Source organism: Neopsephotus bourkii, unplaced genomic scaffold (assembly GCF_033783945.1).
Source record: "Neopsephotus bourkii isolate Nb327-2 ecotype Australia unplaced genomic scaffold, CSIRO-AGI_Nbou_v1 NB_1723, whole genome shotgun sequence".
NCBI classification, from domain to species: Eukaryota; Metazoa; Chordata; class Aves; order Psittaciformes; family Psittacidae; genus Neopsephotus; species Neopsephotus bourkii.
The window spans coordinates 192,675-217,082 of NW_026902197.1; the positions used below are offsets into that span (position 1 = coordinate 192,675).

At 57.3% G+C, this 24,408-nt stretch overlaps 1 protein-coding gene and 1 non-coding gene across 2 annotated transcripts in view; one reads left to right on the plus strand and one right to left on the minus strand.

Annotated features, from left to right (window-relative positions):
- Positions 1–193: 193 nt before the first annotated feature.
- TRNAK-CUU (transfer RNA lysine (anticodon CUU)) lies at positions 194–266 on the minus strand. The gene has a single exon. It is a non-coding gene; the product is annotated as a tRNA-Lys (tRNA).
- A 537-nt stretch (positions 267–803) lies between these two features.
- ADAMTS7 (ADAM metallopeptidase with thrombospondin type 1 motif 7) overlaps positions 804–24,408 on the plus strand; it is a 39,537-nt gene continuing 15,932 nt past the window's right edge. The window contains exons 1-16 of the mRNA XM_061376566.1: positions 804–908; positions 1,480–1,832; positions 3,145–3,316; positions 5,323–5,519; positions 6,534–6,617; positions 7,346–7,470; positions 8,443–8,592; positions 9,495–9,638; positions 12,969–13,113; positions 13,239–13,331; positions 14,190–14,335; positions 16,674–16,843; positions 17,056–17,189; positions 17,928–18,048; positions 19,060–19,304; positions 23,252–23,393. Coding sequence (XP_061232550.1) covers positions 821–908; positions 1,480–1,832; positions 3,145–3,316; positions 5,323–5,519; positions 6,534–6,617; positions 7,346–7,470; positions 8,443–8,592; positions 9,495–9,638; positions 12,969–13,113; positions 13,239–13,331; positions 14,190–14,335; positions 16,674–16,843; positions 17,056–17,189; positions 17,928–18,048; positions 19,060–19,304; positions 23,252–23,393 — 2,509 coding nt within the window. The 5' untranslated portion in view covers positions 804–820. The remainder of the gene's footprint in view (positions 909–1,479; positions 1,833–3,144; positions 3,317–5,322; positions 5,520–6,533; positions 6,618–7,345; positions 7,471–8,442; positions 8,593–9,494; positions 9,639–12,968; positions 13,114–13,238; positions 13,332–14,189; positions 14,336–16,673; positions 16,844–17,055; positions 17,190–17,927; positions 18,049–19,059; positions 19,305–23,251; positions 23,394–24,408) is intronic.

The following is a 24,408-nucleotide window of genomic DNA, read 5'->3' on the forward strand; positions in this document are numbered from 1 at the left end:
CAGCCGCGCTGCTCCCGCCGCTCCCCCGCGGCATGATGGGGCTTGGAGTCTGCGGCGGGGAGCGCCGTGCCCGCAGCCGCATTGCGGAGCGGTGCCGTACCGGTTCCACTGCCCGGGTTTGGCGGCGGGGGCTGTGAAGAGAGAGAGGGCGGGGGGGAAAGGCATAAAAAAAGAGAAGAGGAAAAATTCGATGCGCCCAACGTGGGGCTCGAACCCACGACCCTGGGATTAAGAGTCCCATGCTCTACCGACTGAGCTAGCCGGGCGCTGCGGTCGATGCTTCCCTTCACACTACTCTGCAGCGCCCCCATGCCCTGAGCGCTGCCCGTTCCCCAGCGCGGCCGCCAGGGAGCGTGCTCGCGCGGGGCTCAGGCCTTATTTGCATACTTAATAACGCTTTAATTAAGCGATTTCATCCCCCGGGGCTGGCGGCAGCGGCTACAGCGCTCCCGGGCACGCCGCGAGCTGCCCCCGAGGGGTGACTGCATTAGCACCAAATCATCCCGCTCCTCCGCTGCCAGCTCATTATCACTGGGAAACATAATTAAGGTAATTAAGCCAGGCGCACGCGCACGCACGCACAGACGCCGCACGGGAAGCCGCGGCCCCGGCTCCGTTTCTCATTCTCGGACCGAATTCTCCCGGGGCTCCGTGAGGGAGCTCCTCGCCGCCACCGCCAGGGGGCGCCGCTGCGCCGCGCCGTGGTGGCCGCAGGCTCTCGCTGCCCGCGCCCCCCTCCCCACACACCCCGAGAGGCGGAGCCGCCCCCCGCCACCGGCGTGCCCGAGCCCCGCCGCGCCGAGCCGCGCCGCCCGCACCGATGCCGGCCCCGGCCGCGCTCCTCAGCCTCGCCGCCGCGCTGGCGGTGGCCGCGGGCGCGCAGCCGGGCGGAGGCACCGAGCGGACAGGTCCGGAGCGGAGCGGGGCGGGGGGGAACGGACGGGCCGCGGGAGCGGGCGGGACGCGCGGGATGTCCGCGGGTGCGGGGCAGCCCCCGGTGCCCTCCGCGGTGCAGAGCGGTTGGCTGGGCAGGGAGCCCCGGTTCCCCGCGGTTCCCCGCGGTTCCCCCCGGTTCCCTCGCTTCTACCCAGCCGGGGCAGTGCTCAGCGCCGGGGGATGCTTTTCCCCCAGGGCCGGCTTCCAAACGCCGTTTCACACCGGGATTTGGGGGGTTTCGGTGTCTTTTGGCTGGGTTGGGTTGGGTTCTTTTAACCCGCAGCTGTAACGGAACAACGGGAATGTGCGTGTGGAAACGGGAGCTGCGGGACCCCCGTTACCCGCCTCCATCCTCTCGAAAGGGAGCCCGGCCCGGACCCGGTGGGGTCCATGCGCCCCATGGCTGTGGGGCTCTGCCTGTGCCCCCCCGGGGACACCAGGTCCAGCTGTTGTCTGGGTACCAGACCCCACCGGGCTGCCCCGGGGGTTCAGCGTGAGGGGGGATGAGCCCCAAAGGTAACCACCGGACCCCTTCCCCCCCAGAGCCCGCTCCGCCATACTCCAGCAGCGACATCGTTCATCCCGTTAAGGTGGACGAGAGGGGCTCCTTCCTCTCCTATGACCTGGCGCACCGAGCCCTCCACCGCAGGTCCCCTTCCTCCAGGAGCAAGTTTCCTGCCTTCTATGAGCTGCATTACAAAGGACAACCCCTGAAATTCAACCTGAGCCTCAACAACAACCTCCTGGCGCCCGGCTTCGTCACCGAGAGGCGATTCGGGGGCATCGCCAGCGCCAAGATCCAGTCTCACCCCTACAACTCCTGCCATATGATCGGGGAGGTTCGGAGCCGGGCGCTGCAGGGGGGTCCGGCCGCGCTCAGCACCTGCGATGGCCTGGTGAGTATGGATCCGTCCTGCACAGGACAGAGCAGGGGCTGCGGGAAAGCCTTTTTGCTGCTGAAGCAATAGCAAAGCTCCTCCCGACAGCAGTGAGCCGGGATCCTCAGCCCCTGGGTTCGGCGCAGCTGTGGATGAGCTGACTGTAGATTTCCCATGGATTCCAGCGGTTTGGGAGCTCTCCGGGAGTGTTTACTTGGTTGTGATCGAATTCCCAAAGAGCAGCTCTCATTTCGCCTCTGCCTTCTAGTACTGAACGTGGGATGATGAGGAACACATTGAGAGCAAGGTGCTGGGTGCCCGGGGGTGTTCAGATAGCACAGCTGCTGTGCAGGGAAACCACTTCGTGTTTTGTGGGCACCTCCACTGCCCTGTCCCACTGCAGAGGGGTTTGAAGTGTGCTGAAAGCTTTCCCCCAAGGAAAGGGAAATTCAGGACTTCAACCATAGAATCCCAGACTGGTTTGGGCTGAAGAGACCTTAAAGCTCATCCAGAAAACTCCTCTTTGTGCATTAAACACAAACAGGAGAGCAAAAGAAGAAGTTACTTGCTGAGTGATTTGCCACCCATCTATTGTGTCACTTGAAAACACCCATTCCGTTGTGGTGTTTGGTGAACACCATCACTGAGGTCTGTAAAGTGTGTTGAAAATGAACAGTATCGTGCTGGGATTACTACTGGTTTTTATGATGCAGAAGTTGTTCACTCACTCAAGGCATCAGCACAAGGTTGTGAGGGGTCTGCAGCCCATAATCGGTGAGCAGAACTCAGCCTGAAGTTGCTTTAAACCTTCTCTACCCAGTATGAAATCACCGTGGCTCTGTGGCAGCGAAGTGGTGCTGCAAAAGGCACAAAGCAACGGCTGCGTCTGAGGAGGTTTTGCTCAGGAAGCACCTCTGTTGGTGCAAGGCTTGCTCACAGCACTGGTGCTGCGCTGCGGTCAGAGCCATCCTTTGGGCTCCCCAGGGTGTCTCCAGGAAGGTCAGGAGAGGTGCAGGGGGAATGGTCTGATGCTTTATGTGTGCCCTGGTTCTCTGGAGGAGGCATTTCTCAGCGTCCCTGCATCCCCTGAGCTCTGCACTGTCAGACACCCCCTGGGCTCACCGCCCATCCCTACTTTGTGATGGGAGCTTTTTAGCTTTTTGCTGTCTTCCCGATTGCTCCATGCTGGTTTGTTCTCTTTTGTCTGGGAGTTTAGAGCCCAAAACAGCCACAGTACCAGCTGCAAGCCCTCTCCCATTCCCGGGTTCTTCATGTGGGTCTGTGCCTGATGCAGACAGCTTCACAGCGACGCTTTGTCTCTCCCTGCCAGAAAGGTGTGTTCCGGCTCATGGATGAGGACTACTTCATCGAGCCAGTGTCCAGCAGCTTTCAGGAGGATGGAGCAGCACAGCCCCACAGGATATACAAGCGCCAGGCACCCGAGCTGGGGACAGAGCCAGGCAGGAGGCCACCAGCTCCACAGGAGACTTGTGGTGTGCAAGGTAAGGTCCCCTTCCTCTTGCAGTTCTGCAGTGAGCCGGCAGCAGCTGGGTCCTGTGGTTCGTATGAAGCACCTCAAACACAAAGAGAGCAGGTCCAAGCCTTAACCCACTGCCTCCACACTCATTATATCTGGCATTCAGCTCCCATCTCAACTTCCAGCATCCACCAATGACGCTCATGGCTCTTAGTCTGAGTTTTTCTGAAGGTTCCCTTTGCCACGTAAGCTGGCAAGAAGGAAAACCCTCACCCCAAAATAGTGAACCACCACGATGCTGCTGGTGGGTGAGCATCTGACAGCCTGGAGCTGCCCATGGGGAACAGCCCCATGCCCCAGGGGTACCAATGCAGCCATTCCACAGGCAGTTTTATCATGGGAGGGCTCATCCACGAGCCACGGGCATTGCTGCACACAGGCTTGGGGTTATTTTTCTCCTGCCCAATTTCTGTGTTTGTTTGTCACATACCTGACTCAGCCCACGCTGAGCCTCAGGCCTCTCATTCCCCTCTCCTCCTGGCCCTGCTACAAAGCCCCCTGTGCCCTGGAGACTGAGGGTTCGTTTCCATTTCCTTGCAAACGCCGGTTTCTGACCTGCTGGGGCCTTGGACTTTGGGAGTGAAACCCGGTCGCTGCCCCAGAGTCAGTCAGTGTGGGGCAGAGGGTTCCTGCTGGTTCCTGCCCCTCTGTCCTGAGCAGATGGGCTGGAGAAACTCCCAAAGCCAAGATTTCAAGTGCTGAGGGATTCAGCGCATCCCCAGCAGCTCAGGGGCGCTTTACTCCTCATCTGCATCAGTGGAACTGCATCTTCCCACAGTGCATCTTGGTCTGCACACTTCTTAGAGCTCTCTGCTTCCAGAAAAGGGGGTTTTCCTGCAATCAGGCTATTTTGAGGCATTCTTCTGTTAATCTAAGTTTATTATTTAATCTATGATAACAACCATAAGGGCTCTTTCTAGACTTCAAAGTCTATTCATAGTAAATGAATTTCACTGGGTGTAATAGAGCCTGTGTGAATCCCTTTTGCAGTCTGGGCTAGCAGAGTGGATGTGAAGTGTGCCCTGGGAAGGAAACCAGAAGTCTGCAGGGCTTTAATTACTGCAAGCCTTTTGTTTTGTGTGATGGATTGCTGGGTTGCAAAGCACTGTGCAGCCAGCTGGTGTTAGGCTGTTAGGTGTTAGTTAGCCTCTGTCAATACTGAGGGCAGGCTGTGTGTGCAGCTGGGCAAGAGTTTAAGAGGGACCTCAAAGGGAAAATGCCTCCCTGGGAGCCCTCTGCCCCATCCTCTCTGCAGTACCTTCACGTCCTGGCTGGAAGCTTAGCAGCAAAGGACACAATGGGAACAAGCTCCAAGGAAGCTGTTGTGATTAAACTGTCACAGTGGTATTAGCAGTGCCTCAAATTATCGAGATAGTTGGGATTTTTCAGGCTGGGGGATAAAACTCTCTTTCCCAGCTAACGTACAGTCTAGTCCATGAAATGTGAAAGTCCATTGTTGAAGTAAGGCTGAGCCCGTAGAAACTGGTCATAAAAGCAATTCCCATTGTGTGGGATGTGGTTTGTAAAGCCTTTACCCAGCTTGGGACTGACCCTGACCTTGATCTTGGAGCAGTGTCACAGGAAAAGTCTCTGCTTGAGAATTCCCAGTTGTTGGTGTGCGTGAGGAGCATCCGAGCTCTCCTCCGGTCCCTTTTCAGCCCCATGAATGTTCCTGTTGTTTATCTATGGGAAGGAGCAGAGTTCAGTCCCTGTGTGGCTGAAGGGATCTCTGTGCGGTGCTGCAGCACCCCAGCCTGCCCAGGACACTGATGATCTTTGGGATCTGGCTCAAGGCATCAGTCCAGCCTTAGGGGTGCAGAGCATACGGTACTGGGGAGCTGCCTCTGCCTGGGGTGACAGTCACAGACACTGGGGGTTGTTTCTCGGTGGTGCACGCTCGGGCATCTCTTGATGATGCTTTAGCAAAGCCTCAAAAACCAAAGCCTTTTTTCCCCTCCTTTGATCCCTCAGAATCCCAGGAAAGCCTGGAGAGGTCTGAGAAGCGGAGGGAGAGATGGGAGCAGAAGCAGCACAGGAGGAGAAGAATAAAGCAGCGCTCCATCAGCAAGGAGAAGTGGGTGGAAACGCTGGTGGTGGCAGACACCAAGATGATAGAGTATCACGGGAGCGAGAACATCGAGAAGTACGTGCTGACCGTGATGAACATGGTGAGTCCTGCTCCTCCCATGGCCCAGCCACTGCCTGCTCGGGGACATGGCTGTGAGACATAGAGACCACTGGGCTTGCCAGGACTCATCCCTGGTGGGACCTCAGCAGACCTCTCTCCAGACTGGGCCATTCCCACCCGTGCAGTGGCTTTTCTGCATTGCTCAGAGCTGCATCCACCATGGGAGGATGGGTTGGTGTCTGAGCCTGAGGCCAGAATCAGTGCAGGGAGACTTGGGCACGGGGATGAAGCTGAAACCACCCTGGAACCTGTACAAGGGCCATCCATGACCCTCTGCATGATAAGGAAACCTCCTTAGAGCAGGAGAAACCCACAGGGACCTGGGAGTTTAGGCTCAGAGTCATTCACACTCGGGGCTGGCCATGTCCGCAGAGGGATCCGGTGCCAGCACTAGCCTGGTTAGCAGGAGAGACAGGAACAACGCTCCTGGGAAGGTGCCACTTAGGACGGTTAAGGGAAGGAGAACCACACTGTGGGGGGCTCCACTGGGAATCTGCAGGAACTTGCTGGTGCCATAAAAGAAACAGCTCAATCAGTGTGAGTTGGTTCAGTCTGTTCGTTCTTCAGCCGCTGTGGTAGCACCTATTTGCATTTCAGAAGAGAGCTTTGGTTGATGGCCAGAAAAGAGGGTGGGATTGGGCAGGGGACCTCAGAAACATCCCCGGGTTTCTGGGGTTGATGAAGGCACCCAGGGAGGTCAGGCTTGCTTTGAGATGTTAAACACCTCTGTTGGTGAAGGCAGAGGTGTTCCCCCAGGCATTGCTGGGTGAGTTTCAATGTGCTACACAAATTAGATCAGTTTTGTATGGGTATCATCACACTCCAAACACTTCAGTCCAGGTGTGCATCTGCTCTTGTTTTGGGGAAATCCCGGAGATGTTGTCAGCAGCATTTGGTGTTCCCCTCGAGCTGTGCTCCCTGCACTCCTTCCCAGCAGTGACACAGGGCAAGGTCTTCCCTTCAGGCTTCATTTCTTTGGCTCTTGCTGTTGCAGGTGGCAGGTTTGTTCCACCACGCCAGCATTGGGAACCCCATCAACATCGCCATAGTGCGACTCATCCTGCTGGAGGATGAAGAGGTAAGGAGAAAACACAGTGACTCACTCTCACCCTGGCAGCCAGGCTGGGGTGCACTGAGAACTGACCTTGAAAGCCCATAGCCTCTCTCTTGTGCTGCCTTCATGGGTTTGTGTAAGAGCAATGCAGGTGCCTGTGCCTTGCCTGTCTTTGTGGGCTGCAGCCCTGGTGAGGTCAGGGGCACGGCCAGGGGAGCTCTGCAGTCTGATTCCCAGGATAACTCACGGTAACTCAGCATCACCACCGGTAGCAGGGGGATGTGAATCACTGGATGTTTGTGCTCCCAGCTGCAGCGGGGCTCTCGGGGATCCTGATGCCACTCCAATGGGCTCCCAGCTGCATCCTTTGCCATCAGGCAGGATGGGAGATTTCCCTGCAGTGTTTCTTAACCCCCATTACCAGATGAGTTAATGTTTTGGTTGAATTAGAGATGACAGAAAAGCAGAAAGGGACTGTATTCCCAAACAGCACTGTATTCCCACCCAGCACTGTATTCCCACCCAGCACTGTATTCCCACCCAGCACTGTATTCCCACCCAGCACTGTATTCCCACCCAGCACTGTATTCCCACCCTGCCTACAACCTATAAATATGGAGCAATTCCATCCTCATGGCAGTTACTCCCAATTCCACTCTGCTGAGTCTGAAACCAGGCCCTTCCCCGCTGCATCCTAAAACCCAGAAGGATCCAGCACCAGTATCACAGCAGACTTTTATTTACATCGGCAGGAGGATCTGAAGATCTCCCACCATGCAGACAACACCTTGAAAAGCTTTTGCAAATGGCAGAAGAGCATCAACGTCAAAGGAGATTCCCATCCCCTGCATCACGACGTCGCAGTCCTGCTCACAAGGTATTGTGCATGTGCTGATTTTATGCTGTAGGTGCTGTTCTGGCGGCCAGAAACATCTGCAGGGAGGAGGACATCTCAGTGGGAGCTGTTGGAAACTTGCTCTCCATGCCTAAGCCCTGCCTGGACACCTGCACATCAGGTGTGTGACATGAAATGTGAAGGGAGCCTGGGCCTGATGCTGGAACTGCTCTCGCATCTCAGGTTTAGACCTGGAAACAGCTCCCAGTTGAGTAGAAGTGGAGGCTTCCAAACCAGGTTTTCACCATGGCCCTGTTGCCAAGCCCAAGAATGGCTGGATCCTGTCAGGAGATGTACACGGGGCTTAACTCTCTTTTTCCCCTTGGAAGCTAATGCAGGTTGGCAGAGGAGCTTCTGAAAAGGCCCCTGACCCCCCATGAAGCTCACAGGAATTCATACCCCTGGCCAAGTTTCTACACCTTGCAGTCAAAGAAAAGCAGTTTGATGGTTTCAGGCTGCAGGGACTTGGCTGCTGGAGGTATCCTGGTGGTTTGTGTGATGATTCACAACCCACAACACTTTTATCTTCTTTAGGCAGTTTGCTTTGTAGCAGAAATAAAGCACTTAAGGCCCTGCACTTCACTGGAGTTGTTCTTCCTGGGTGGCTGGAGCTGCTCTGCCCTGGACCACAGCACTCCTGGGATGTGCTTCCTCAAGCAATGTAGTAATTGCTTCATTATTCCCAGCATCAGCTTTATTTACACAATGGAATATCGTAGCCAGGCTGGCTAGCACTTCCCATTAATCAGGCTTCATAATAAGCCAGGGACCCTGGGAGAGTAAAGGGGAAGGGAAAGGTCGTAAATCTTTCCATTGCGGAAAGCCGTTGGATGTCCCCATTCTCACTTCTGTTTGGCCCCTGTCCATGTGTCTTCCTCATGGGCTGGGCTGCATCCCATGCTCCTGCCCGCCTCAACCCCCCTCTCTGCTCTGTGTCTGTGTTGGTCCCCCAAGGAAGGACATCTGCGCAGCGATGAACAGACCCTGCGAGACCCTGGGGCTGTCCCACGTGGCGGGGATGTGCCAGCCCCACAGGAGCTGCAACATCAACGAGGACACGGGGCTGCCGCTGGCCTTCACCGTGGCCCATGAGCTCGGACACAGGTACCTCAGCCTCCTCCTCCTCTCCTCTGCCCTCTGTCCCCTGCGCTGCTCAGGCAGGGCTCGCGAAGGCGCGGGTGCAAGCTGGGAGGAGGTTGCCAAGCGGTTCCTCACTGGTGCAGACCTTCCGCACCCAGGAGAGCTCTCGGGGGAATTCGGCTTCAGATTTAAGGTTTTGGTTGCTCCAGGTTTGAGGAAAATCACCCAGGGCAAGGCAGCCTGGAGGACCTGCGCGTGTCTGTTGTGTGTTATCCCGGGTTGCTGATGCTGAAGGTTCTGGAGAGGGGGCTGCCCATTGGGAAGTTTTAAAATAGGACCTGTGTATAGAATCAGCAACAAATTTGCTTGCCACAATGCCAATTACCTTTTGACAGACCACTTGAACATCATAGTAAATAATACGGAATCATAGAGTGGTTGTGATGGTTGGGGGATGATGTGCATCATCCCATGTGCTAGTACCTGAATAGGCAAGCTCATCCTGAGGAGCACCAGTGTCATAGAACCATGGAATGGTTTGGGTTGGAAGGAGCCTTAAAGCTCATCCAGTTCCAACCCCCTGCCATGGGCAGGGACACTTCCCACTAGAGCAGCTTGCTCCAAGTATCTTTGTGTGGTAAAAACCCCTACCCGGTCGGTTTAATGAACCTGATCTCGTTCCATGCTCCCATTACTTTGTGCTTGGCTGAGTTTTCACTAAGACAGCTGAACTCAAAGCACGGGACAGAGGTCGGAGCAGTGTCCCTGCTGTCACCGAGTGTCCCCCGCAGCCAGGGCCAGTGTCAGTGACCGAGTCCCCCAGAGCTGGGCTGGTTTGTGGTGTCCTTGTGCTGGGAGCAGAGAGGCTGCGCGGTTGTAGCGGCGTGCGGCTCACCTCTCCTTTGTGGGGCTGTGCTCTTACACAGTTTTGGGATTCAGCATGATGGAAGCAGCAATGACTGTGAGCCAGTTGGGAAAAGACCTTTCATCATGTCTCCACAGCTCCTGTATGACACGTCCCCACTCACCTGGTCCCGCTGCAGCCGGGAGTACATCACACGATTCCTCGAGTAAGTCCTCCCTTCCTCTTCTTCCTCACTCATGGGGTGCTGGGGCTGGCTCAGGGCTTGGGTCTGTGGGTGGGAGCCGACCCAGGGGATGCTTTTGTCTCCCTTGGTTGCCTCAGGCCTTGCTGTGAAGGATGGGTTTGAACACAGCAGCAGCACGAGTGTTTGGGCAGTGGCACAGGGCTTGGGGCTTGAACAGAGCCAGAGGTTTCCTTCAGTGCTCTGTGCAGTTCTCCTCGGTGCTCTGCAGCTGATGCTTGCATGGAGCAGGAGGCACCACGTGAGGGAACGACACTGAGCCAGATTCTTCTGTGCATCTGTGTATTTTTAGCAGCCCGTGGCTGTGTTCAGCCTGTTGTTCTGAAGCTCCTAGGAACGCAGCCCAGAGATGTGTGCTCCTCAGCCAGGGGCTTGCACTGGGGAATCGTTTCCCTTCCTTGCTACAGGAAGGTTAGAAACCAGTGAGAGCATCAGCAAGAAACAGCGGTGGGCAGAGCTGGGTGAGGAGCACGGGGAGGCTGCCTGGGGCTGAGCTCCGTTTCCAGATCCCATCCCAGAGCACATGGGCCTGGCTCCACGCAGGGGGATGGTTGTTGATCTGTGGCTCTTGGTGGAACGGAGCTTTCTCATATTCAGTGTTCTTGGCCTTCTGCTTTTAAACTTCACTTCGGAGTTAAGCATTTCCTGCTTGCGATAACCTTGGGCTGCGAGGGGGAAGAAAGGGAGTAGCTGGATGCTTCCCTGCTTGGGTTTGGGTCTCTTTGTCCCCAAAGAAGGGGCAGCTCTTCCTTGAGAGTGGAGCAGATCCTGGCAGGCGTCTTCCACCGGCTGTGACATCCCCCAGGCAAGGGAGAGGCTCATTGCCAGCACAGACATGAGTGCCTTATAATAGGATGTTGGCAGGAGGATGGGAAGGAATGAGCCAGAAAATGAGACCCAGCTGACCTGGGGTTGCTGGATGTGCTTGGAAGGGACCTTGTGTTTGAAAACAGGAATTGCACTCAGATGATGCTGATTATTTTACAAAAGTTTATTATTTTACAAGCACATGTAAGCATCTTTGAGCCCTTTTTGGCATTCCGTGGTTTCCCCCCCTCTAACCCTCGGAGGAGTCAGAAGATGCTGTGGGCTCTTTGCTCTCCACCCTCATGCTGACATGAGCTCTTTCACAGCCTGCCTGGTGGAATACCCTGACGAAACAGGATCCAGTGTCTCATGGATGCCCTGCCTGCACCCCAGGCGTGCAATGGCACAGAGCAGCCTCCCTTCATCTCAGCAGCAGCCTTGGCACAGCTGCAGGTTTCATCTCCCTTCAGCCTTTTCTCTAGACCAGACAACCAGGTTTTCAGTCCCTTTGCACAGTGCTGCTGCTTTTCTACCATCATCCTTCCATGGGCTCCTTCCAGGAGCCTGGGGATGACTGGTCTTCCCCTGCCTTTGAGTTCTGCCAATTCCCTGTTTGTGCAGCTGATTCTTCCCAAACTCCACTTTGTTTTTATTGAATTCCATCTTGGCTTTTTGGACCCTTCCTCCAGCTCTCCGAGAGCTTTCGGGATGTTAATCCTGCTCTCAGCTGTGGCTGCAGATCCTCCCAGCCTGCTCCCATCTGGAGGTTTAATCATCCTGCCATCCCCTCCATCACCCGCCTCATTAATGAACGGCTGAAGCAGGCAGACCCTGCGTGGTTTCCATGCAGAGTGTGGTTTACTGCATCCCCCTGCCAAGCCACAGGGAACCTTCTGCCAGGTTCTGCTGGCTCAGAAATGTGGTTTGGCCAATGGAAGGCACCAGTAGGATGACTGTAAAATATTTAATGAAGAAATAGGTTTTGAACATAGCACTGGAGAGCTGACAGCAAATCTAAATCACCCCCATGCTGGGACAGAGATCTGCCCCGTAAGCTGGGACAAGACAGAAAGTGACTCAAAGCAGATCAGAGGACAATGGGGGTTGTGGTGGTTTGGGGATGATGTGCATCATCCCATGTGCTAGTACCTGAATAGGCAAGCTCATCCTGAGGAACACCAGTGTCGTAGACCCATGGAATGGTTTGGGTTGGAAGGGACTTTAAAGCTCCTCCAGTTCCAACCCCTGCCATGGGCAGGGATGCCTTCCACTGGAGCAGCTTGCTCCAAGCCCCATCAACCTGCCTGGGAGAGGAAGGATGCTCCCGCTGTTGTGAACGTGGAACAGAGACTTTCAGGCCCCTGGACTGCTGAAAGCAATCTGATTCTTCCAAAAGGGAGGTGCTTATAAAGCAATACAAGGTATTTTAAGAGCTATCCCCAGCCAAGTGAGCTGTTTACAGTGTGGACTTCACTGGGGTGGGATGGGAAGGGACTGCCAGCCCCCCAGGCAGGAGCTCTGCCGTGCTGCTGACCCTTGCTTCTGTGTTGCTGGTTTGGGTTAAAAGAGCCTTGGTTCACATTCATTTAAACCTGTTCCCAATCACAACAAGCCCAAGTAATCTAATCTGCTGAGGAGCGCTCGCCAGGGGCTCTGCCTTGCTGGAAACAGGCTTGTTTGGATCAACACTGGAGGCTAAACCAGTGACAGCTTCTTGTGTGTGTGAAGTATGGTAGCGAAGGCACTGGGAGCAGAGAGCCCCATGCAGGGCTGTCCCTGCGGCTCCGCAGCCTGGCTGCCTGCCACCAGCCACCTCGGGGGCTCAGCTGCACCATCCCTTTGCTGTCCTGTCCAGCACAGGGCGGGAACAGTTTGCAGCAGCAGATAGGAGGGTGAATGGGTTTTGCTGCTGGCAATCAACCTCATTGCTATCAGCAGGGCACTGACACGCGGGTTGTGGCGTCCGGGGGGATGTTTCTGGGGTCAGGGTGATGTATGAACACAGGGACAGCATCTGCTTCTGAGCAGTGAGATGTTTGTTCAGCAGAGCTCTTGCCTTGAATGGTGGAGGCAGGGTCCTGGCTGAGGGCCTGTTCACAGAGCAAAAATCCAGGGGGTTGTTCTGAGGAAAAATGGCATTTCTGGCTCTCTGACAGGGGCATCTCAGAGGGGAAAAGGGGAGGGTGCAAGGCACTGGCCTGGAAGCTGCATGGGGAAGCTGCTGCTGCCTTTGCCTTCCCCATAAGCCTCTATTCCCAGGGCCTGTGGGGTGATCGCTCTGGGAGCAGGTACCCCAAGTGCCCACCCGTGTGCTGGAGCAGCTCTGGGGTTGATTTGAGAGCCAGGGTCATAGCAGCAGAAACACTAATTGCTGCTCATGGTGGTGGGACAGGAATGAGATGTTTGGGTCCCCCCTTAGCCACTGCTGGAGCGCTGTTATGGGTGTGCGGGGCTGGGGGTGACGCTGCTGTGACCTCTCTCTTTCAGCCGAGGCTGGGGGCTGTGCCTGGATGACCCCCCAGCCCGTGAGGTGCTGGACTACCCCTTGGTACCCCCGGGTGTCCTCTATGATGTGAGCCACCAGTGCCGGCTGCAGTACGGCGCCTACTCCACCTTCTGTGATGACATGGATGTAAGCTATGGGTACCCCCACATGTAACAGGGGCTGGTGCAGCTCTCAGGGCCTCTCCCTGCAAGTTAAATGGATGCTGATGCCATTGCAGTAACCGTGTCCTGCATGTCTGTGTTTCCCTGCAGAGCGTCTGCAACACGCTGTGGTGCACGGTGGGGAACACGTGCCACTCCAAGCTGGACGCTGCTGTTGATGGCACGGCGTGCGGGGAGAACAAGGTAACGGGGAGCAGAGCCCCCTGGTGCTGCACACAGGGACGGGCTCAGCTCACTGCCCCTGCTCTGCACAAAGCCCACTGCTGCCGGGGAGGGACTGCCTCCAGGGGAGCTGAAAATGCCTCGAGAAGGTGGAACCCACAGCTCATTGCCATGGCAGGAGGGCACAAGGCTTCTCCTGCTCCCCATCCGCTGCTCTCCATCCAGTGCTCGTCTGCAGGACTGGTATCCCTGCAGGGGAAGCGCCTCTCCCACATCTGGGGTGTGGAGGGTCCAGGAGCACCCATGAGAGCTCAGTGGGTGCTGCATGGGGTGTGGAGGGGACCAGGTGTCTGCAGCCAGGCCTGGTCACCCTCGCATGGGTGATGATGGAGCAGGGCAGCCCTGGAACGGAGCTGTCACATGTTGCTCCTCTAGACCAGGGTTTTCCTGCCCAAGACAGCGTAAAACTACAGGGTTACAAAACCAGCTGTAGATGTCTCTCATGGTCTGGTTCAGTGTCCCCTCTCCTGGCCCCAGAGCACCAGGAATGGCCACGGGCTTAGACATTGCTCCTTGTGACACCTCCACTTTGCCTGTGGCTGTGCTTGGCTGGTTCTCCCCTCCGGGCTGAGGGGTCCCAGGGCAGTTCTGGCTGTGTTCCCTCAGACAGATGCTCAAAGCAGCCCAGCTTCTCCGAGTTCCCCATTGCTTAGGGCTGTGCGAGGCTCTGGCCCGTCCCAGCTGACCCCAGGTACCTCTGTGTGAAAGCAGCACAGATGCTCCTGGAGCAGCATGGGTGCTGGGCACTCCCCTCATTCGGGCTCTCTGACTCGGTGTCAGTTGTTGCAGCCTTAAACCTTGCTTTGTGTCCCTTGGCAGTGGTGCTTCAACGGCGAGTGCGTGCCCGTGGGCTTCCGTCCCGACGCCATCAATGGTGGCTGGAGCCCCTGGAGCTCCTGGGCTGCCTGCTCCCGCAGCTGCGGCGCGGGCGTGCAGAGCGCAGAGAGGCACTGCAGCAGCCCCACGTAAGTGAGCCTGGGCCCCTGCACAGGGCCCTGCTGAGCAGAGGAGCCCAGCGTGTCCTCATCGCCCCATGAAGCATGGCAAAACCTCTGCTCCGCTCTGGGAGCCCCCCTGCAGTCCTGTGTCCAGCACCAGAGGGACCTGGAGCTGCTGGAATGAGCCCAGAGGAGGCCATGGAGATGCTGCGAGGGCTGGAGCAGCTCTGCTCTGGAGCCAGGCTGAGAGAGCTGGGCTGGGGCAGCCTGGAGAAGAGAAGGCTCCTGAAGGGGAGACCTGAGAGCAGCTCCAGTGCCTGAAGGGGCTGCAGGGAACCTGGAGAGGGGCTTGGGACAAGGGCTGTAGGGACAGGCCAAGGGGAATGGCTTGAACCTGCCCGAGGGGAGACTGAGCTGAGCTCTTAGGCAGAAGCTCTTCCCTGTGAGGGTGCTGAGGCGCTGGCACAGGGTGCCCAGAGAAGCTGTGGCTGCCCCATCCCTGGCAGTGCTCAAGGCCAGGTTGGACACAGGGGCTTGGAGCAAGCTGCTCCAGTGGAAGGGGTCCCTGCCTGTGGCAGGGGTTGGAGCTGGAGGAGTTTTGAAGTCCTTCAACCCAAACCAGTCTGGGATTCTGTGCTTACGCAGTTATTGGTCTGAATGATGTGCTTTTGAAGTGCTATGGGCACTCCAAGGTTATCCCACCACTGGGCAATGGCAGCTTCTGGAAGAGCAGTTTTCTCTGTCTCCTTCCACTTACAAGTCACTCCTGCAGGCAGAGAGCAGTTGCAATATGACTCAAAGAAAGAGCAAAGACTCCCTGCTTCCAGATACAAAACACATCCAGTGTCCTTTAGCAACAGGAAAGAAAACCCGTCGTTCTTTGAGCCTGACTCAGAGCCCTTTTGACAAATCCCACTGCTGTTTATCACCCCATTGCATTCCAGGAGGGATCTCTGCTCTGTGCCCGGCTGGAGGCTGCCTCCACCCAGCCTGCTGCCCCCACAGCCAGCACTGGCTCCCCCCTGGAAGCATCCAGGCAGTGATGGAGGAGCAGCCTGCTCCACCCCAGGATTTTTAGGGTGCCCTGTATGCTCCCCAGATGCCCCTCGGTCACCAAATCACTGTTGCATTGGATTCAGCAAAGCCCTGGCTGTCAGAGCGCTTTTCTCACAGGGGATGGGAGAGAAAAGGACTTTTGAGCATCGTCCCAGTGGCAGTGGCTTTTCAGTGGCTTGAGGAGCTCTGAAAGCTACGGGAGCAGGCTCTCTTGAGAGCCCAGATGTGCTTTCTCTTCCTTGGCCCGTTGTTTTTAGCACATGCAGGCGGGCTGCCTCGAGCAGCGCTGTCACCTCGGTCCCAGGTCAAGGGCTGGGTTAGTGTTTGACATGGGTTTAGTGGCAGAAGTGCTGCTGCAGTTGATGGAGTGTTTCAAACACAGCTGCGGGCAGGCAGGAGAGCAAACACTGGGAGCAGCAGAACTTCCCTGGCAGTTGTTTGCTTTGGCCGCTGCTGCCGAGTCCTCAGCTTTGCCTTTTGGATGGAGTGAACAAATGTGTGTGCAGGGCAGGCTCCTCCCGCAGGCGTTTCCTCAGGCAGGGCATGGAAACACAGCCCTAAAGTAATGGTGAGCTTCATTCTGTTCAGCAAAGAGTGCCCAGACCCTGCTGATCAGGGGCCAAGTGGTGTCCATGTGGTGTGGGGATGTGGGCATGGAGAGTGCTGGGGCAGGAGGAAAAGGCACCAGGAGGCAGTGGCAGCACTTTGGGAGCCTGATGGCATCAGAGGAAAACCTGTTGTTACCTTTGACTTTGAGAAGGCCATGGGCCATGGCTTCCATGGGTACCAAAAGCTTGCTCTGTGGTTTGGGGATCCTCCTGCAGTGGATGTCGGGTTCGCAGCCAGCTTCCTTACATGAACACTGCAGCAGGGCGAGGGGCAGGTTGGAACTGGGAGAGCTCCCTGCTGACCCCAGGGGGGTTCAGGCTTGATCAAACCTCAGCAGCAGGTACAAACCCACCCTCCCTTAGCTGTGAATAGAAAGGGAGTTTCCCCTTGTGTGTGGTAGGTCTTTATTTGATAGAACAGGGGCAACAGGTTTAACCTGCCCGAGGGGAGACTGAGCTGAGCTCTTAGGCAGAAGCTCTTCCCTGTGAGGGTGCTGAGGCGCTGGCACAGGGTGCCCAGAGAAGCTGTGGCTGCCCCATCCCTGGCAGTGCTCAAGGCCAGGTTGGACACAGGGGCTTGGAGCAAGCTGCTCCAGTGGAAGGGGTCCCTGCCCGTGGCAGGGGTTGGGGCTGGATGAGCTTTAAGGTCCCTTCCAGCCAAACCCTTTGTGACTCTGCTTTTCCCCCTTCCCTGTGGACAGGCCCAAGTACGGGGGCAGGTACTGCCTGGGGGAGCGGAAGCGGTTCCGGATCTGCAACGTGCGGCTGTGTCCCCCGGACAAGCCCTCCTTCCGCCAGGTGCAGTGCAGCCAGTTCAACCCCATGCTCTACAAAGGGAAGTTCTACAAGTGGACACCAGTGCCCAACAACAGTGAGTGGGGGCAAAGCCCGCTGCCAGGGTCCTGCCTGCAGCCCCAATGAGAAACCCTCTTGCTGAGGGCTTGACTTTGCCATTCGTGCGCAGGGTCTGCCTGGCAGCGTGTTATGCTGTATTGTATGTGATGGATGGGCTTGCGGGTTTGGGGTACGTTTGTGGCGATGGCCCCCAGCTGCTGGGGTCAGTTCCTGCTGTTGCGTTCCCAGTTAACCCCTGCGAGCTGCACTGCCGCCCCGAGCACGAGTACTTTGCAGAGAAGCTGCGGGACGCCGTCATTGACGGGACACCCTGCTACGAGATGAACGCCAGCCGCGACCTCTGCATCAACGGCATCTGCAAGGTGGGTCCCACACTGGGGAGGGAGCCCAAGGAGCCCCGGGCTCAGGGAATGCAGGGGGATGCTGTTATCCATCCCTTAGGTGAGCACCATCCTCCCCCTCGCGCACAGCGATGGGCTGAGCTGACTCGTTTTGTCATTCACCACTTCTAAAGTGTCCTGACGTCCATGAGATCCATGGTAAAGATTTATTTCATCTCTGTGCTGGCCTCAAGGGATTGAGCACAACCAAGGCCAGGTTGGACAGGGCTTGGAGCAAGCTGCTCCAGTGGACGGTATCCCTACCCCATGGCAGGGGGTTGGAACTGGATGAGCTCTAAGGTCCCTTCCAACCCAAACTATGATTCTGTGATGCCATCATTTGGCATGAGGTGTAGTGACTTAGCACAATATAGAAAAGGGTTTTGGGAAGTGTTTTGAAACAGAACTAGCAGGGCCAAGGACCAAGGGGCTTTCCCACCTTGACTGAGCACATAACCTCCTGAGAGGCTCTTGGGTAGGAAAAGGTGAAAATATGATCCTTATGATCCCCACTGTGTGGGAACAGGGCAGCAGGACCCTGAGGATATGCTGGAGAAACCTGCACTGCAGCCGATGTGGCTGTGTCACTGCCCATCCCATGTTCCTTATTCCCCATCACTGAGGACCAAGGCTGGTCCTCCTCTCCCTCGCTGGTGCCTGTGGGTGGGAGCAGGTCAGGGGGTGCACGGGGAGCGGGTACTGACGGGGCTGCCTTTGCAGAACGTGGGCTGTGACTACGAGATCGACTCGAACGCGGTGGAGGACCGGTGCGGGGTGTGCCATGGGGACGGCTCCACGTGCCACACCGTCCAGAAGACCTTCGAGGACAGTGAAGGGCTGGGTAAGGGCGCTCAGCTCCATCCCTGACACACTGTGTTCCACACCGAGCCAGGCTCGCTGCTGCTGTTTGCAGCCTGGGTTTTAATCCCAACTTCCCAATCGTGATGGGGTAAGACCCCAGCAGCAGCATGGGGAGATGCGGCGTTGGCGTTCGTGTTCCACTTCTTGCTCCTTGGAAGGAAAACATCTCCTGATGGCTCTTTTGTGTCTAAAGGCCTGAAACCAAATCTGTGCGTGCTGGAGCTGGTTTGGAGAGGTTTAAGGGGTTTGTGTGTTGACAAGGACACACTCAAGGTGTGGTAAATGCCTTTCCAGTGCCCACGTGGGAAATGCCTCACCCAGCAATGGGCTCTCCCAGCAGGGAACCAGCCGGGCTCAGTGCCTGCTGGTGCCTTACAGAGATGTCAGGATTGACATGATGCTGGCACCCAGGGGATGCTAGGACCCACCTAAAGGCACAGATCATCTCTGCCACATCTTTGACTTGGTTCCATTCCCAGGTTACGTTGATATTGGGATTATCCATTCCCAGGTTACGTTGATATTGGGATTATCCATTCCCAGGTTACGTTGATATTGGGATTATCCATTCCCAGGTTACGTTGATATTGGGATTATCCGTTCCCAGGTTACGTTGATATTGGGATTATCCGTTCCCAGGTTACGTTGATATTGGGATTATCCATTCCCAGGTTACGTTGATATTGGGATTATCCATTCCCAGGTTACGTTGATATTGGGATTATCCATTCCCAGGTTACGTTGATATTGGGATTATCCATTCCCAGGTTACGTTGATATTGGGATTATCCATTCCCAGGTTACGTTGATATTGGGATTATCCGTTCCCAGGTTACGTTGATATTGGGATTATCCATTCCCAGGTTACGTTGATATTGGGATTATCCATTCCCAGGTTACGTTGATATTGGGATTATCCATTCCCAGGTTACGTTGATATTGGGATTATCCATTCCCAGGTTACGTTGATATTGGGATTATCCGTTCCCAGGTTACGTTGATATTGGGATCATCCCTGTTGGAGCCCGTGAGATCCGGATTGAAGAAGTTGCAGAAGCCGGGAATTTTTTGGCACTGCGGAGCGAGGACCCAGAGAAGTATTTCCTGAATGGGGGCTGGACCATCCAGTGGAACGGGGACTACAGGGTGGCAGGAACCACCTTCACCTATAAGAGGACAGGAAACTGGGAGAACCTCACCTCGCCAGGGCCCACTGTGGAGCCTGTGTGGATCCAGGTACGCTCTGGGCGGCGCTGGTGGTTGGGATGCACAGTGGGAAGGGGACAGAGCCGATGGATCCCCTGCCTTCCCATGAGCTGCTGTTGTCCATCACAGCCCTCCCCTGCCCCCTGAGGGTGTGTTTCTGTGGGAGCAGGCATTGGGAGCAGCCAAGCACCCGCTGCTGCCCCAGGGAGTGTTTCCAGCCCACGCCTTGTCCCCTTTGCAGCATTCCTCAACCTATTTACACAGGAGAGAGAGCATGAGGAGAAAGAGCCCATTTCCTGAGGCCTTTCCCATAGCTTATCAAGAGCAGGGAAGAGCCCGTGGTGCTTCTGGCAGGGCTGGAGGTGGTGAGAGCTGGGAGCTGTTGTGGTGACAGAGGGCAGCTCAGCGGCTCCATCAGCAATGCTGTGCTCCCACCAGCACCGTGGCCAGGAGCTCAGCTCATGGGTAATGCTCCATGGCCCCCACACGTGTGCTGCAGGTCACTTCTGATTGCTCACAGAAGCCCTTGAGGCAGAAGGTAAAGATCCCAAAGGATCATTTAAAGTCCTCTGAATCCAGAAATGTCAAGTTTTTACTCTTTGTGCACGTTTGCTTCCTGCAGCTGGGAGCCTGCTCATGGTTTCTGAAGGCAAAATTGCTTCCCCAAGCTTGGGCAGCTGCCCAGGGGCTGGTCCTGCTCCAAGCCCCTTCCCTTCTTGCATTCCCACCTGGTGCATCCTCCAAATGCTTTACATATGAGCCCAAGTTGCTAATCCCCTCCTGCACTGCAGCAGCCGCAGCTCTGGGGCTGCTCTGGAGATGGCTTTATTTGGGGAGCTAATCCCACTCTCTTAATTTTCACCTTGTATCCATGGTAGAGGTGCCTGGGGAATCACTTTCAGCCTGGCTTTATATTTCAGTGAGCTTTACAGGGGTTATAAATATCAGGGGTGGGGGTAATGGGATGGCAGCACAGTGTGAGGACTCTGCAATTCCTTCCCCTGGGAATGGCCACTGCAATGGTCAGGGGTGAGGGATCTGCCTGTTAATGGCTGTCAGGAGCTAACATAGAATCCCAGCCTGGTTTGGGTTGGAAGGGACCTTAAAGCCCATCCAGCTCCAACCCCTGCCACGGGCAGGGACCCCTTCCACTGGAGCAGCTTGCTCCAAGCCCCTGTGTCCAACCTGGCCTTGAGCACTGCCAGGGATGGGGCAGCCCCAGCTTCTCTGGGCACCCTGTGCCAGCGCCTCAGCACCCTCACAGGGAAGAGCTTCTGCCTAAGAGCTCAGCTCAGTCTCCCCTCGGGCAGGTTCAAGCCATTCCCTGTTGTCATCAGCATCAGCCCTTTCGTGCAGTCTCAGGGTGAAATGTGAGCAGGATGCTGGGCTTGTCTGCTGCCAAGTGCTGCTGGAGCTGGGCACGCTGCTGGTGCTGGGCGTGCTGCTGGTGCTGGGCACGCTGCTGGTGCTGGGCACGCTGCTGGTGCTGGGCACGCTGCTGGTGCTGGGCATGCTGCTGGTGCTGGGCACGCTGCTGGAGCTGGGCACGCTGCTGGAGCTGGGCACGCTGCTGGTGCTGGGTGTGCTGCTGGAGCTGGACACGCTGCTGGTGCTGGGCACGCTGCTGGAGCTGGGCACGCTGCTGGTGCTGGGCGTGCTGCTGGAGCTGGGCACGCTGCTGGAGCTGGGCACGCTGCTGGAGCTGGGCACGCTGCTGGTGCTGGGCACGCTGCTGGTGCTGGGCGTGCTGCTGGTGCTGGGCGTGCTGCTGGAGCTGGGCGTGCTGCTGGAGCTGGGCATGCTGCTGGTGCTGGGCATGCTGCTGGTGCTGGGCGTGCTGCTGGAGCTGGGCACGCTGCTGGAGCTGGGCACGCTGCTGGTGCTGGGTGTGCTGCTGGAGCTGGACACGCTGCTGGTGCTGGGCACGCTGCTGGAGCTGGGCACGCTGCTGGTGCTGGGCGTGCTGCTGGAGCTGGGCACACTGCTGGAGCTGGGCACGCTGCTGGTGCTGGGCGTGCTGCTGGAGCTGGGCACGCTGCTGGAGCTGGGCACGCTGCTGGAGCTGGGCACGCTGCTGGAGCTGGGCACGCTGCTGGTGCTGGGCGTGCTGCTGGTGCTGGGCACGCTGCTGGTGGGCACGCTGCTGGTGCTGGGCACGCTGCTGGTGGTGGGCACGCTGCTGGAGCTGGGCACGCTGCTGGAGCTGGGCGTGCTGCTGGTGCTGGGCACGCTGCTGGAGCTGGGCACGCTGCTGGTGGTGGGCACGCTGCTGGAGCTGGGCGTGCTGCTGGAGCTGGGCGTGCTGCTGGTGCTGGGCATGCTGCTGGTGCTGGGCACGCTGCTGGTGCTGGGCACGCTGCTGGAGCTGGGCACGCTGCTGGGCTGCTGGAGCTGGGCGCTGCTGGAGCTGGGCGTGCTGCTGGTGCTGGGCGTGCTGCTGGTGCTGGGCACGCTGCTGGAGCTGGGCACGCTGCTGGTGCTGGGCACGCTGCTGGTGCTGGGCACGCTGCTGGTGCTGGGCATGCTGCTGGTGGTGGGCATGCTGCTGGAGCTGGGCGTGCTGCTGGAGCTGGGCGTGCTGCTGGAGCTGGGCGTGCTGCTGGTGCTGGGCACGCTGCTGGAGCTGGGCACGCTGCTGGTGCTGGGCATGCTGCTGGTGCTGGGCATGCTGCTGGTGCTGGGCATGCTGCTGGTGCTGGGCATGCTGCTGGAGCTGGGCTCAGCACCCACAAAGCCCTTTCTGGGATTCATGAGCTAATGAAAACCTTTTGACAGGAACGTGTCAATATTCATGGAGAGGGTTTGGAAAGGCGCCCTCGCTCCTGCCACAGCTCCAACAACAACAAAGCTTTGGCAATAATGGGAGCGCTCAGGCTAAGAAAAACACGGATAAACCCCCAGCCTTTGGGAGCGGGTGCAGGAGGGGCTGGGCAGGATCTGTCAACTGCAGGAGCCGCTTGGTGGGTGCTGAGAGCAGCAGGAGCCCGCTTCAAGTTGGGGCAATCAGGGAAATCCCTTCAGATGTGTGTCACCTCCAGCCATCACTGGAGTTTGCTCCCTGGGACACACGGAGGTGAGGAGATTGGAGACCTCCTCCTCTGGGCTGCACTCGTGCTGCCATCCCGAGGCACACATCACAGTGACTGATGGTCACCTGAGTGTGCATCCATCTGGACCAGCCTGCATCAGCTCAGCACGTGGGGCTGGGAGCAGTGAGAGCCTCCCTGCAGCTGTACCACCCCTTGCTGGAGAGCTCAGGAGGGGTTATGGAGAGGCAGATATTCAGCATCCTCCTGGCCACCAGGAGGGTCATTCCTGCCCCACGGCTGCAGCCTGGGGGCGAAACCTCCTGCAGCAGCTGACTGCAGGGTAAGGGATGGAGAAGAGGATGTCTGGAGATCCCAGGCCCTTCACCATGCTCAGCCTTGAGAAGGTCCTTGGATGGGGCTGCATGCATCAGTAGCAGGGTTTACAGGGGATCCTTCCAGGCTCTTCATCAGGGGAGACACAAAGCCAAGCTCCCTGTGGTCACAGTATCACAGTATCACAGTATGTTAGAGATTGGAAGGGACCTCAGACCATCATCCAGTCCAATCCCCTTGCAGAGCAGGAACACCCAGATAAGGTTACACAGGAACGTGTCCAGGCGGGTTTTGAATGTCTCCAGAGGAGACTCCACAACCTCCCTGGGCAGCCTGTTCCAGTGTTCTGTCACCCTCACTGAGAAGAAGTTTAAGTGGAACCTCTTGTGTTCCAGTTTGTACCCATTGCCCCTTGTCCTATCATTGTTTGCCACTGAAACAGTGGTCCCCAGTGTAACCATTACCTGACATTGCCCAAGCCCAGCGCCCTGAGCAGGGGCAGCTCCTCTGCTCCTCCGCTGCTCCAGCTGTTTGCTGCCCCATTGATGAGATGCTCCAGGGCTGCTGCTGGGGTGCAGGTGCTGCAGCCACCCCCTGACCGCTGTCCTCCCGCAGCTGCTGTTCCAGGAGACCAACCCGGGTGTGCGGTACCAGTACACGATCCAGCGCCCCGCCGACAGCGACAACGCCGTCGAGCAGCCCGAGTTCCTCTGGCGCTTTGGCTCCTGGACCACGTGCACGGCCACGTGCGGCACCGGTGAGTCCGGTTCCCCAGCCGCGGCGAGGCCTTAGGCATCCTGCGGCGGCGGTTCCAGGAGGTTTGGATGGGGGGATAAAACGGCAACAACTGCTGCAGCCACTGCACTGCAGCCGGGACCCCAGCCTGAGCAGCGCTTGCCTCGGTGTCTGTTACTGTGCCGGGTGCTCCTTGGCTCAGGGTGATGGGGACAAAGGAGCTTTGGAGGATTCCAGGGAGCGTGGAAGGGCTCCTGCCTGGCTGGGCATCACTTACAGGGGTTTATGGGGGGAACCATGGGAGGGTGCCTGGTGCAAGCAGAGCACTGGGCTCCCGCACTGACCCACTTGCGTTCCTCCCATCCCACCCTATTGGGCATCCCAGGGTCCCCAGAGCAGCTTTTGGGGTGGCCAATGGAGGGCGATGGTCCTAGCACTCTGCAAGAGGGGAGGCTTGAACCAGCGAGTGCTTCCTCAAGAGCTGCTGCCACTGAAGGAAGGGAATTGAAGGACACTCACACTCCCTAGGTAGCACAGAGTGCTGGGAGCTGTTTCCTGCCTGTTCCTGGGAGACAGGGGTGAGTTCCTGCTTGGAGCAGGACGGTTGCAGTGCACCAGGAGCTGGTGGGGTGTTTTACATGCATTTATGCTTGAATTTATTGCTGTGGGTTTGTATGGGCACTGCAGTGCGGGGAGACGAGGAGGATGGGAGCGGAAGGCACTTGATTTCATTTAAAACCAGCTTTCCTTTGCAAGGTTTGGCTTCCAGAGCAGGAGGGAAACACAGGTCAGGCGGTGGGGTGAGGATTCTCACCCTGTCCAGCTGCAGGCCAGCAGCTGGAGTTCACTGAGCCCCTCTCCCTGGGCTGGGTGATGGTGGGAGCCGGGACATGGGTTTGGGAGAGCTCCGACTGAGCTGATTCTGCAGGGCCAGCCCCAGGGCTCCAGCCCCACTGGCCCTATCAGCTCTCAAGAGCTTGAGCCCAAGCACAGCTCAGCAGCTTCAGCAGGGCTGCATCAATCTCAGCTGTTGGCAG